The sequence below is a fragment of the Helianthus annuus genome, chromosome 9 (assembly GCF_002127325.2).
Source record: "Helianthus annuus cultivar XRQ/B chromosome 9, HanXRQr2.0-SUNRISE, whole genome shotgun sequence".
NCBI lineage: Eukaryota > Viridiplantae > Streptophyta > Magnoliopsida > Asterales > Asteraceae > Helianthus > Helianthus annuus.
Window position 1 is genome coordinate 99,967,717 of NC_035441.2, and position 14,551 is coordinate 99,982,267.

General features: G+C 41.9%; 1 protein-coding gene across 1 annotated transcript; it reads right to left on the reverse strand.

Moving 5' to 3' along the window:
- Positions 1–7,873: 7,873 nt before the first annotated feature.
- Positions 7,874–9,526, reverse strand: LOC110875900 (acidic repeat-containing protein-like). Its single transcript, XM_022124096.1, has 2 exons — positions 9,379–9,526; positions 7,874–9,288 (listed from the first exon to the last, which is right to left on the reverse strand). The coding sequence occupies exons 1-2, from the start codon at positions 9,524–9,526 to the stop codon at positions 7,874–7,876; spliced, it is 1,563 nt and encodes a 520-aa protein (XP_021979788.1).
- Positions 9,527–14,551: the final 5,025 nt, after the last annotated feature.

A 14,551-nucleotide genomic window follows, 5' to 3' on the forward strand; every position in this document is an offset into this window, starting at 1 on the left:
ATTAGGCCCAAAACCCTAATTAACCCATCATACCAACTAATCCACTAACAATCTTATCCATAAACCTTAAAGGGGCCTAACAATCTCCCCCTAGGTTTATTGGATAAGAAGACGCATCAGACTCTTGGATCATGAGGACCTGGAGGAGGATCAGCAAAGAGATAGTTCTTCAGGATGTTAGCAGCAGCACTTGTCCATGACTTAGCACATTCTTCATACTTCTCGCTGGTTCGAATTTGATGGTTTGTAAGAATCAGCTTGTCTTCCTCATGAAAACTCATCAAATCATATGAGTTTGGGATCCTGATGGATTGCTCTTCAGTGACAATCACAACTTCAGCCATTCTTGGATCATAGGCCCAGAATTTGAACGTCTTCAGAATCCCCTTTTCGAATTTTCTTGCAAGTGGAATAACCTTCTCTTTATTAGTGGGTGGCCAGATAATTGATTTCAGTGTTTTTTTGGTGAAGGAGTCACGAACGCTAGGATTTCTTTTTACTATAGGTTGGGCAGTTTTCATGGTTGGGAAATTCGTTTTTACTTCCTTTTCAAGACGAGAGTGGAATGCCCAACCTCTGCCTCTCTTATACGGATCTGGATCATAATAAGGAGCTCGTAGCAAGGATTTCAAATCAATTGGAGTCCAGGATTCAAACTGGCTTTCCTGGGCATAATACTCCCTGTGCCCACTCTTTCGTGTAATCAACCACATCTCTTTGTCTAGCTCATATCTCCAACATGCCACCTCTGACTTGTTTCCCACTTCATCATAATAAGTAGATCCCAATTCCATCACTAACCTGTCGGGTATTTTTGTGGGATCCTTTAGCTGAAAGTTTTCATCGAGAGGATTCATGTCTTGATTCTTCATTATCAGCAACTGCTTCCTTTTTAACTTCTCCTGTTCTTTCTCAAACTTTCTCTGCTCATGCCTTTCCTTGGACTTGCGGCTTAGTTTCTTTGGTTTTGCAGCCAGATAAGCTTCCAGGGCTGCTGCACGTTCAGCTTCATCAGCTGCATGAGCTGCTGCTCTTTGCTCTCGTGACTGTTCAGGTCTTCCAACATAAAACTGCTCGTCCTCTTTATTAGTAAATTCATTTCCAAATTTCTTTTCAAGTTTCGCCTTCAAATCATAGACAACTGACATCAACATCCCTAAATCTCCTTGCAGTTGATCAATAGTGAGATCTCTGTTTGAGATTTGAGTTTGCAGAGATGAGATTTGGGCTTCTTTTAATGCATCGTCTTGTTGTAGAGAAACAATCTGAGCACTTTTCAGTTCTCCGTATTGCTCCAATATCACAATACACCTTTTTAATCTTTTGACATACTCTTCTTCATCACTGTCGCTTTCACAGACTTGTCTCTTCTCACTTGCATACCGGAATGCAGCTTCATCATGCTCAGTTAAATGTGCCCCGCTTGAGCTTCCTGCTTCAAACTGAACACCACCACTTGAACTGTCTGGCTGAGAGGGGTTGGATTCGAAGTCGAAGTTGAAATCGTACAAGTCTGTGTCCTCCAGGTTTGTTTCTTTTGATGCATCAGTAGATTGTGGATGAGGTTGAGGGTCAACTATAGGAGTGGGCTCAGAAGTAGTTGCGGACCCAGAAAGAGTGTTTTCAGGTGCATTGTCGGTCTTTTGCCTTTTTTGAGCTGATTCTTTAGTCACATCAGCTGTTTCTTGAATAACAGGAGCGGAAATGGATGGAGGGTCTCCATTACCACCCTATAAACTCCGAATCAGGGTTGCAAGATTATCAACGGTCATTGGCACATGTTTACGAACAGTATCCTCTTCTTTATCAGATGTCACTATTTCTACTTCGCTTTCGAAGTCTGTCTCTTCACTAGAGTCTGTGTCAGATTCAGTATCAACCATCAGAACCTCTTCTTCATCATCACCGGCCTGTTGTGCTTGTTGTAACAATTGCACATCATGCTCTTCTGCTATTTGTGCATTTACTGGAGGCGGAGCTGGAGCAACAGGAATGACAGGAGGAGCTGGTGCAACAGGAGCTCCTTGAACATTATCAGCGAACCTACCATGTTTCTCAAGAGCATATAGTCCCTCAAAGTTGTGATGTTAGGCTCGTTTGTTTCTGCAGGCATTCTTGAAGCATCCCGGCCCCATCGGCTTCAAGTTGATGTAGTTTGGCCCCTTGATCAATGATGGGTATCTCTCATCAAGAATCATCTGTATGAACCTTGGGTACAACATAAATATCTTCTTCTTTGGATCTTCCAGCATCTTCTTCATGTTATCAAAGATGAATGCTGAGAAGTTGTAGTCCCATCCATTCACAAGTGCAACAACGGCTGAAGTCTGCATTTTGTTCAATTGATCCCATCCACCCTTGTTTTCAGCAATACACTGGAGGAAAAAGTGAATCAACAGTCTCCAGTAAGGTGGGAATAGCTTCTTCAGCACAGTGGGATATCCCCCTTCATAGCTCATTCTTCTTAAAGCTGTTTGAACTCAGGCTTGATCGTACAATGTAGGATGATCCGGCTGATCTCCTAGTCTTAATACTTCTCGAATTATGGCTTCAGATATGATAATCTTTGTCTTCTGAACATTAGCTTCAATGTGACCTGCACCTTGCCTGTCGATCTTTGCATGATTCCAGAAAGTGTTGATGCAGTTGCTGCAGATCGCCGGGTTTGCTCTTATAGCGTATGTAAGAGGACAGTTGTTCAGACCCCTGATCAGCGATCCAAAAAATTCTGCTTGATCTGCTGGAGGATTTGATAGATAACCTGCTTGATTGTGGAATTCGTTCACCTCCAATTGCCGTTGATTTCCTTCTTTCAACATTGCGCCTGCCATTTTCTGCACTTCACAAGTAGCCGTTAGATGACATAGAAGGTGTTACTTATATTTTGAGTTAACGACGAATTGACAGAGTCAATTCGTTGAAAATTCAAACATAAGCAACCCCTTTTCAAGTGAGCAGTCCAAAAAACAGTCCAATAGGTTCAGGCAACAGGTCAAAACAGTCAAGGGTCACAAATTGGGTTCATTTCGAATGAGCTTCTTCACCCGGAATGAAATTCCGTCCGAAGTCGTCATCCGTAATGATCCTTCTCAGTCCGGAATCATCCGGAATCATTCGGAATCATCCATGATGATTGATGCCTTGTCCGGAATGATCCGGAATCATCCGTAATGCCCAATGATGATCCGGAATGAAGTACCTATGGTTCGTAATGGGTTCGTAATCAATCCGCAATGAGTTCGAAAAGAAGATCCTTGAGAGAGAAAACTGATGTGTCCGTAATAGTCCGCAATGTGAATGCGGATTCTTGTCCTTTTTGACATTAAATACTCTGAAATGGTGTTGGGCCCGGCCATTTCGGATTGTTCGCAATGAAGGGCCCATTTCGAACGGTGGGCCATCCAGACTCAATTATTTTAATATTATTATTATTATTATTATTATTTACCTTTTCAAAGATAGCAAAATAACCCCCCTTTTTAAAATCAACACAACAGCCCACTAAGCTATAGTAAATGCACAAGTTACCAACGTAGGGATGATGTTGGGAAGACTGTCACGGGATCAAATCGTTCTTGAACTGATTAAGGAACACTTTTCAGCTCTTCGTTTACTTAGGCTGGTCCATGCAATTGTTGATATGTTTGTCCTCTTAAATCCACCGCTCAAACTTCAACCTTTGGCTTTGTGATACTCTTTTAGGTAGATTTATACTGAGACATCTGTGTGTCCCATTCCAAGGCATACCCCCGCGATCAAGGTAAGCACAACGGCTCATAGTAGCAGGTGAGTATACTGATCTCGTCCCTTTATTTTAACTTATTATTGAACGCCAGACTTCCTGGTGAACAGGTCAGTACTTCCGTACAGCAGAGAGACCAAGGAAGATCTGACGATGGCCCCCTCTTTTTTTTTAATGTCAGACTTCCTGGTGAACAGGTCAGTACTTCCGTACAGCAGAGAGACCAAGGAAGATCTGACGAGGGCTCTTTTAGTAGGATATCCTGACTGTGTCCAGGTCAGTACTTTCGTACAGCAGAGGGACAGCCCTGATATCCCGGATGAAACATCAGCATAAAGACCCGAAACTTTAGATGTTGGCTATCTATCAACGCAGGATTTAAGACCATGAAATCATACACCGTTGGTCTGTTACCCACGAGATGTCCAGTCCATTATGTTTGTATCACTTTTGCTTCTTTTTGCTTTTCGAGCGGCAGACCTATCAATACATCGCAGTGGAGCCGAACCTGTTTAACAATGAAACCTTATGTGTGTTAATCAAGTTCTTTAACACGAAAATTTATTTCATTTCCCAGCAACTTGTCTCCCCCTAAATTTGTGCAAAAGTAGAGTACTTTATGCCCAAAGTTACCAGACGGAAACACACATAAAACCCTTTATTAAAATTTACAAGGTTTTTTTTTTTTTTTTGCTAAGTCGGTGAAGCGAATCATTTTCAAGAGATCAACAAGCACATTGAACCTAGAGATGCTGACAGGTTTAGTAAACAGATCTGCTGTGTTAGCATCAGTATGGATCTGCTCAAGTTTAATAAGACCCCTGTCAAAACAATCTCTTATGAAATGAATTTTAATGTCAATGTGCTGGTTTTGGAGTGAAAACAGGGTTTTTAGTGATCTGGATGGCAGCATCATTATCACAATAAATAGTTGTATCAAGATAAGTCAAACCGTAATCTTCCAATTGATGTTGCATCCAAAGAACTTGGGAGCAGCATGCAGATGCTGCAACGTATTCGGCTTCCACTGTGGAAAGAGATACTGTCTGCTGCTTCTTGCATTGCCAAGATATGAGCCTTTCTCCCAAGAACTGACATCCAGCTGATGTGGACTTCCTATCCCTGTCAGTTCCTCCAAAATTGCTATCTGAAAAGGCAAACAAATCAAAGTTCGAATCTCTGGGATACCAGAATCCAAGTTTAGGAGCTCCCTTCAAATATCTAAAAATTCTTTTAACAGCAGTCAAGTGAATGAGTTTGGGGTTAGCCTGATAACGAGCACACTGACACACGGCGTACAGAATGTCTGGTCGACTGGCAGTCAGATACATTAGTGACACAATCATTGAGCGATACAGTGTCTGGTTGACAGGGCTTCCTTCTGGATCCTCAGTTAGCAATGGCCTTTCTGCAATTGGGGAGTCACTCGGCTTTGTGTCTGTCATGCTGAACTTAGCAAGGACGTCAGTTACATATTTACTTTGATGAATTAGTATTCCTTGATTGTTTTGACGGACTTGCAGACCCAGAAACATCGTCATTTCTCCTAAGGAACTCATTTCAAATTTTTTCTTCATGACTTCTTCAAATTCCTTGCAAAGATCATCATTGGTCGAGCCGAAGATGATGTCGTCAACGTATATTTGCACAAGGATGATATCCTTGTCAACACGCTTGATGAACAATGTCTGATCGATCGTTCCTCGGGTGTATCCATGAGCGAGCAAATGTTCTGTTAGAGTTGCATACCATGCACGAGGTGCTTGATGCAAACCATACAAAGCCTTGTCTAACTTGTAAGCATACCCTTCCTTTTCTTTATCAACGAAACCCGGCGGTTGAGCGACATAGATTTCTTCCTTGTCCTCTCCATAAAGAAATGCCGTTTTGACATCCATTTTATAGACGGTAAATCCCATAAAAGATGCGTATGCCAAGAAGATACGGATGGCTTCTAGACGAGCGATTGGGGCATACACTTCATCATAATCCAGGCCTTCAACTTGACTGAATCCTTGGACAACTAATCTGGCCTTGTTTCTCACAATCACACCCAAATCATCTTGCTTGTTACGAAATACCCATCGTGTGCCAAGGGCCCTTTTTCCTTTGGGCAGCTTCTCTAGTTTCCACACTCCAAGCCTTTCGAACTGATTGAGTTCTTCATGCATTGCATCGACCCATCTAGGTTCCTGCAAGGCAACATTAATATTTTTAGGTTCAATCTGAGAGATGAAACACGAATACAAGCATGTGTTGATGTCTCCAGATTTGCTGCGGGTTTGAACACCAGCAGATACTGGGCCGATAATATTAGTGATTGGGTGACTTCTCTGAACACGTTGCGGAATTGCTATTGCAGGAGCTTGCAGATTGGTTTGCAAATTTGAAAAGCTTCTGGAAGCTATTCCAGATGGCTCCCCCTCACTTGGTGCCGTGGTGCTGATTACATGTGTTTCTACAGTGCAGTCAGATGGAAATGAGTCTTGTAATAGAGGAGCTTCCTGAATATTTGACGGATCGGCAGAGCCTTCCATGTTGTTGATTTCGCTGTTTGAGTTCCCCATTGAGGGTTCAGGACGTGAAACCTGAGTGGATGATGAACTACTTGCATTTTCCTTGTCAAATCCCGATGGATTCACAGTAAGATTTCTGATTAGATTATGCAATGGCACATTCTCATCTTCATCTTCAATAGGAGTGGGCATTTCTTCTGTTAAATTCTCTGCAACAACAACTTCGTTAGAAAAATAGGAAACGATTTAAATAGGGAGGAATAGTCATATAGCCAGTCAGGGCCAATGCGAGCGTCTTTTGGATTTTCTTCAAGCCAGTCTACATGATATGCTTCCACAAGTTGCTTTTTGATCTTGTTGTACAGACGATAGGAGGTATTCTTAGCATAACCAATGAAGTAGCATGGATCCCCTCGAGCTTCAAACTTTCCTTTGGAGTCCATGTGAAGAAGAACGCATGGGCACCCGAACGTGCGAAAGTGTTGCACCGAGGGTTTTTGACCTTCAACTATTTCATATGGAGTTTTCATGTGAAGCTTGTTAATCAAAGCATGATTCTGAACGTAGCAAGCCGTGTTTACTGCTTCTGCCCAAAATATATGTGGAAGTCCTGAATCTATCAGCATTGTGCGAGCAGCTTTGATGAGAGTACGGTTGCATCTTTCTGCAACCCCATTTTGTTGAGGCGATCTTGTTGTGCTGAATTGACGGTCGATACCTTTGAGGGCACAAAACTCGTTCAGCTCAGCATTCTTGAATTCTGTTCCATTGTCACAACGAATAATCTTCACACGTTCATTTGATTGATTCTCCATGAGTATTACAAATTTCTTTATTAAACCAGTTGTCTCATTTTTCTGCTCCAAGAAGAATACCCAGGTAAAACGTGAAAAATCATCTGTGATGACCAGACAGTAAGCCTTTCCTCCGATGCTGAGAACATTGATTGGACCAAATAAGTCCATATGCAGAAGTTCCAACACTTTCGAAGTGGTGTGAACAGGTTTGGATTTGTGAGGTCTGCGATGCTGCTTCCCTCGAGCACATGCTTCACATTTCTCTATTTGCATGAAATCCTTGATTGGCAAGTTCCTAACGAGACCTCCTTTTGCTAATTGATTCAAATTTTTCATGTTTAGGTGACCTAACCGACGGTGCCACAGCATAGCATCATGTTCAGCAATTTTTGAAAACAAACAAGTAACTTGATCAGTAGGGGCTTTGTTCATATCGATAACATAGGCATTTCCTCTTCGTTCAGCTTCTATCAAAAACCAGTCTTCAGGTATAAGAATTCCTGGTTTCAGGATGATACACCCGCTCTTAGTGAACATAACTTCCATTCCTTTGTCACACATCTGCGATACACTTAGCAGACTATGCTTAAGCTCAAGGACATTGTTAACATCTGAAAAAGTGAGGACGCCATTCTTGACAGTGCCTTTCATGGTGATTCTTCCTGATTCTCCTCCTGCGAAATTGACACATCCACCGTTGAATATTTTGATGTCATTTAACTGGGATATGTCTCCCGTCATGTGTCTAGAACAACCACTATCGATAAACCAAAGTCTAAAGATAGCCCTCCATAGTCGTTCCTGTACATAAAAGGGAATCAGTTAGAGACTGGAACCCAGGCCATAGAGGTCCTGAGTTTACCATCGCTATCTGTGTAGGTGACTTCGCGAAAGATCATATAGTTTTTATCGTTGTTTGTGATATTTGGTGGCGCGGTAGAAGTTGACGGTTGTGAACACGGAGACTGGGATCTATCGAGACTTTTTGGTCTCCAATTTTTAGCTTCCGATGCATTTCTGTTTAATGAAAATGATTTCGTCTTGTCTTGAAATCTGTCTGTTTTTAAAAACTTTTGCTTTTCTTGTTTAGCAAGATTCCAGTCTCTGTCAGAAGGCCTTGCCATGGGACATTGATGTTTGATAAAACTAGAGAGAATGGCCTTCTGATTGTACGTGTTCCTAGAGTAGTAGGGACGATGAACACAGTTTCTTACGATGTGTCCCGGAATCCCACAGTTAAAACATGTCTGTCTTTTTGAGAAAAAGACATCTAGTTCGGCTTGTGTTATTCTCGAGAACTGATCACGTCTTTTCAGTTTATTTGTCACTGAGTGCTTTGGAGCGTGCTTTTTCTTGGAAGAACCCGCTTTGCAGCTGTCAGCACAAGAGTTAGTATCCTCAACTATACCCTTGAGCTTGGGCTCAGTTTGCTTGAGATTTGAGTTTTCCCTTTTAGCATTCTTTCTCTTTGGCCTTCTGTTTCTACGTGACCGCTTCCTTTTGGAGGGAACAGATTCAGTTGATTCTGTCTTGTTAAGGTCACCTTTGGGATCATCAGTTGAACTGTCTGTGGAAGTGACTTTCACAGATCCCTTTTCCTCAGAGACCATGTTTTCAGGAGTATCTACAGATAAAGTTTCCATAATAATTTCTTCTATAGTTTCATCATCAGATTCAACTATGGAATCAATTTCCATGGATTCCTTCTCCATAGGTTTCATGTTTTCATGGATTTCTGCAGAATTGGACTCTATGGATGTCTCTTCTTTAGTCTGATCAACCTCTGAGTTCTCGGCATTAGACGATTCCGGTAATTCAGATGATGAGTAGTCTGTGTCGAAGACAACTTGACTTTCTTCTCTAGCAATGCTGCAAGAATCTGATTGACTGTCACAATCAGAAACATTCGAAGATTTAAGTTCATTATCTGGAATCCCTGAATCCTCTAATTGATTGCCAAGATCATCAGATGATCCCTGTTCAACAGTAAATCTCTCATTATCACAATTAGTTACTTCAAAATCATCATTGTTGCAGGGAGCGTCTGATGTGTCGTTTAATGACTCCGACGTACAGGTGTGGTATTCCGAATTATCAGAAAGGTTTTCTGAGTTATTTGAAAGTGATGTTTCGAATTCCTCAGACGACACATCAGACTCTCCTGCCACATCATTCTTAACATTCACAATATTATCAGCATTTTCAACACAGTCATTCTTATCACATGCATAATCTAAAATAATAGCACCAAATTCATCAGTCTTAGTGGGAACACCCTAAGTCTCAGCAAACCAAGAAAAAACAGTGTTCCAAGCATAAATGCCATTTTTATCAGAAACAACATTATTAGTAGCACTTTGATGTGATTCATCATCCTCCTTAGACTCTTCTTCAGTTCTTACTGACTCTGCACACAAACTAGAAAAGTTAGTAATTTTAACAGAATCAGAATTCGATGAACTTTCCTTCATCTCCTCTGGGAGTTTGTTAATCGGTTCCGTTTTTGTTTCAGTTCTGCATTTATCACGGTATTATTTTTTCTGATCGGACTCATTATCTGCTGGTTTGTTTTGAACAGTTTCATTTTTCACAAAACTCATTGGTTTCTTGAAATCAGGATATTGACTCCTTTTAGACTTGGACGGATCATAGTCAACATAATCACTAGGTTTCCCATACATCATAGTATCGTAATTTTCCATTTCTTGCTCAGTGACTGGCAGTCTGGAATAATTATGATTGTATGGTGGCGGAACCTTTTTATACCCCAGACCCTTTCCCTTGTTTTCTTGATACGCAAGTTGCACATTGCACAGATTCTGGACTGTGGCACTGGAAGTATCAAACTTCTTGATATTTAACTCGTTCTGTTTGTACTTTCCAGTGAGGAGCTCTAGCTCACCCTTCACAGAGTCACATTCAAGAGTTTTGACTGTGAGTCTATGCTTATAGTCATGAACCCAACATTGCTGTTGGTTCACGTCTCTGTGAAGTTGAGTTATGTCCTTTTTAAGTGCCTCAATCTTCTCATAGAGAATTTTGTTATTCTCTCGGAGACTGATGTACTTTCCCATCACAGTATTATAATCGGTAATTAATGCCGAATTTTGAGATCTCAGCAAGGCAACTTTCTTCCTACAGTGTTCAGTGCATAAAAGGGAGTTTACCGTCTCAGCGAGTGACTTCGGTTCCTCGGTCATGGCCATCAAGCATTGATGAACCTTTTCCACAGCAGCAGATTCAGACAGCTTCATAGATTCCACTTGAGCAACAGCATCAGCCCATTTGAAACCATTTTGCTCTTGAGCGATCAAAGCTCTTCCAGCTCCAGAGTTACTCTGTCCACTTGAAGTAACAATTTCTGCAGGAGTAACGGGAACCATAGACCTCTCTTTGTTCCTTGCTGCAGCAGCCTGAGTAGCTTCATACCTTGTCATAACCTTCTTGCAATCCCTAGCAAAATGCCCTGGTTCATAGCATCTGTAGCACCTCAGCTTGTTCTTAAGAAAATTTGGACTGGCATGCATAGGACGACGCCCATATCTTTTCGCAAACTTATCAGCTTTAAAGGCTGACATAGCCATGTTCCAAGCTACATCCAGCTCATCTAAGTCCTCTTACACAACTTGATTTACTTCTGGCGCAATCTTTGTTGAAGGTATGAGTTCTCCTGCCAAGAAGGCGTTGAAACTATTGATCATGGAAGCTGCAAGAGCAAGTTTTTCTTCATTCTGTTTGGTCAAGAAAGCCATGTGATTTACTGATGGGGTGTTCTGAGGAGCAGACTGAGTGTTTGAACTGAAAGCAGCATTTGCATGTTGTGGCTGAGGCTGGGATTGAGATTGTGGAGCAGCGAAGTTTGTGGTATTGACAGCAGGTGCCTGAGGGGAAGGAGCAGCCATTCCATACACATAATTCGGCTTTGGGGCAGCGATGGGACTGAAAACAATGTTTGGGTTGTGATTCACCATTCCATGAACAGGACTGAAAACCAGATTTGGATGAGCCTGAGTCATCAGTGCGGCGTTGTTTGGACTAGTTACTCCTGCAGCCATCAGAGAGTTCTTGTGATTGATTTCTCTTTGCTGATTATCGATCTCGCAAGACTTGATAGTGGCAATCAACTCAGTTAGTGTCATTTCATTCAGATCTTTGGTACGCTTTATCATTGAAACTTCAGCATCCCATCCCTTAGGCAGAGAGTTAAGCAATTGACGATTCATTGCACTGTTTGAGACATCGATTCCAGCACTCACCATTTGAGATACAAGCTTAACGGATCTTCTAATTTGATTTTCAACCGTTTCTCCGTAGATATGATTGAGGGAGCTGAATTGCTGGTTTATCATGTTAACACGACTGGCTTTCATATCGGCATTTCCTTCAAATAGATGTACCAGTGTGTCCCAGATTTCTTTGGCGCTTTTGCAGTTTCTGAATCCAATCGAGATGTCTGGTCCGAGAGCCATTGACAGAGTACCATAAGCAGCTTCATCTTCTACAACAATCTTTCTGCCATCATCAGTGAAAACGTTTTCGGGCTTCGGAATTTGAGTTTGAGGATCATCCTCAGTGGCATACATTATCATACGTGGCCCATTTTTGATGCTTCACCAAACGTGAGGCTCTTTAGCCTTGCAGTATTGTTCAAAACGAAATTTCCATTCGTAGTAGTCATCCCCGTACAAGAAACATGGAACTTTTGTATATGTGCCGATAACTTGGTCAAGTTCTTGATGAAATGCCGAAGACTGAGTTTGGATTGTAGCCAGTGTGGCGTTAGCAAGATCGGCTGCAGTAACAACACCGTTCATGACACCGGTTTGGTTCAACATGATTGGAGATTGAATTCGAAATAGGGTCTGAAATCTGGGGTCCGAAATGACGTCTGTGGTTCGAAATGAAGTCTGAGGTCCGAAATGAATACTATGAATTCGAAATGGTCCGAAATGGCTTTGAATCCGAAATGGTGATGACTTTAATCCGAAATGGTGAGACGTACAGGGTCCGAAATGGCTTTGAATCCCAAATGGCAAACTTAATACGAAATCTGATGAACTGAATCCGGAATCTGATAATCTTGAACCGAAATCTGATGATGATAGTTCGTAATCTGATAATCGTATCCGAAATCTGATGATGATAGTCCGTAATCTGATAATCCTATCCGAAATTTGATGAATGCGATCCGAAATCTGATGAATGCGATCCGAAATCTGATGAATGCGATCCGAAATCAAGCGAACTTCAAATCCGTGATGATGAACAGCAGTCAGAAATCGTCCGAAATCCTTTGAAGATAATCCGTAATGTCACACCCCCAAAATCCACACGCGGAGTACCACCGCTTGGAGGCGTGACATGACCAGGATCAAGCCACCAATCATATTGAACATGGCATATAATAATTAAAGTAGTTCATAAAAATCCAACTCAATACAATTGATGTTCAAACCAAACGTAGTTTAGTAGCGGAAGCATAATATGAAAACCCAATTTATGTAATAAGTCCAAGTGTTATAAAGTTTAACATGGCATCCACGATCCATGCTCCACAACGACCTACTCCTCCCTGTGCAAGCTCCATATGTACCTAAGGTCCTGCAAGGCATGCAGCAGAGAGTCAACAACTAGTTGAGCGAGTTCACAGTTAATAGTTCAGTAATTGTAATAGTATAGTAAGCCTTGTCTTCGTTCATTAAGTCATGTGTCGTATTAGTTCGTATCGCGGCCCTCTAGGCATCTATGCGAAGATTAGGGAAAGTTCCCAAGTATTCTAGACTAGGTATATTTGTATCGCGGCCACCCGGCATGTGTGCGAAGTTTAGTGTATAGTTCGCGGCCTTCCTAGGCTTGTGTGCGAAGATTAGTCATATTATCGCAGCCAACCCCGGCGTGTGTGCGAAGATCAGTTCTATTAGTGTTATGGCTCATTTTCTAAGCATACATATCCTGACCAATATCATGCCTTTGTTTGTTTATTTGTGACTACGATGCTGGAAGAGGATATTGCTAACATCTTGGGCGATATCCTGAGGTTTATTAATTAACCACGTGCAGGTTAAAGGCTGAGACTTGCTAACGGTCAAGAGGACTTCTTCTCCTCAAGACTCGGACGAGTTTGTTGAAGGAGAGACGTTGAGCCCGACAGACCAGGTCTACAACATTCGATGAAGGAATATTCGGTGGATCCCGGAAGTTTAGGATAGTTTGTTATTTTATCTTTACTATAAATAGATGGGGGCGGATCAGTTTAAGGCACACAATCTCCACTAACACTCTCGCATACTTTCACTTTCTAGCTCATTGCAAACAACACACTTGTATTCAAATTTCGTTGTAACACTTAGTCGATCCGCACCACATCCTGCACTGTATCCTGATATTTGAAGCAATAGAAGAACAAGGCAGCTGCGATTGTCAGCTCCCGAGGTTTTATGCCGGCGATCTAGATTGATCAAGGGCTTTCCTCGTACATCTCGTGTCATTTACTTTACTTTTTTGCTCATTGTTTGATCACAGATACGACTCTATATCCTGAGCCGTATCCTGAAACTGTTTTTGCAAATAACTCAATTAACATATTTTTGAACACATTCTCTTAGCACACTACCTCACTTAACTAATTTGATCACTTAATTGCTTCGGTAATTTTTGACCAAAATAATTTGGCGCCCACCGTGGGGCAAGTGGTGCTCTCTTTACTAAAAATTTTTGTCAAATCGCTAATCAGTTTTTTATTTTCAAAACTTTTTGCCACATTGTCCATAATGGCCTCAAGATCAAACATGAGTTCCTCTACTGTGTCTGCTATGACTTCTGCTACTACTGGTTCGGTGCTTCCACCACCTCCTCCAAGGACGCCAGCCTCTTCACGACCTCAGGATATTATCCCTACCCGCAATGTTCAGGAATCTGCTCCCGTTCTAGCTTCTAATGATGAAATTCTTACTTTATTTGGAAGTGTGCAGGAACAAATGAGGCAGTAACAGGAAACAAACCAAATGGTTTTAAGGGAAATACAACTCCTGAAGTCTGGCTCGAGCAGATCTGCTGAGGATAATGTCACTCCATTACACCCCAGAGCGTTGAACTTTAGTTCAACTGTGTATACTGAGGATAACAGGGGGAGTATTGTGCCCAGTCTTCCTCAGAATCATACTCCTGAAATACCCTCCTCGGTCAGGATGTCAACCATGAGGAGCTCAGGATATGCTTCAGGATATGGGCAAAATCCTCCAACGGGTAACGTGTCAAATAATAATAATACTCATGCTACTAACAATAGTGGATCTTTGCAGGATACAGGTGTGACATCAGCACTTACTAGGGAACCTCAAAAGTTGAAGGACATGATATCCGGTGTACCTGGGGTGGTCCAGCCGATCCCGGAAGTGTCCCAAGACAGCCATAAGATATCTCGTTTTGCACATCCTATCTGTGATGCTGAGATCCCAAAGAGATTTCAAACCCCCAACATGAAGCTTTACGACGGA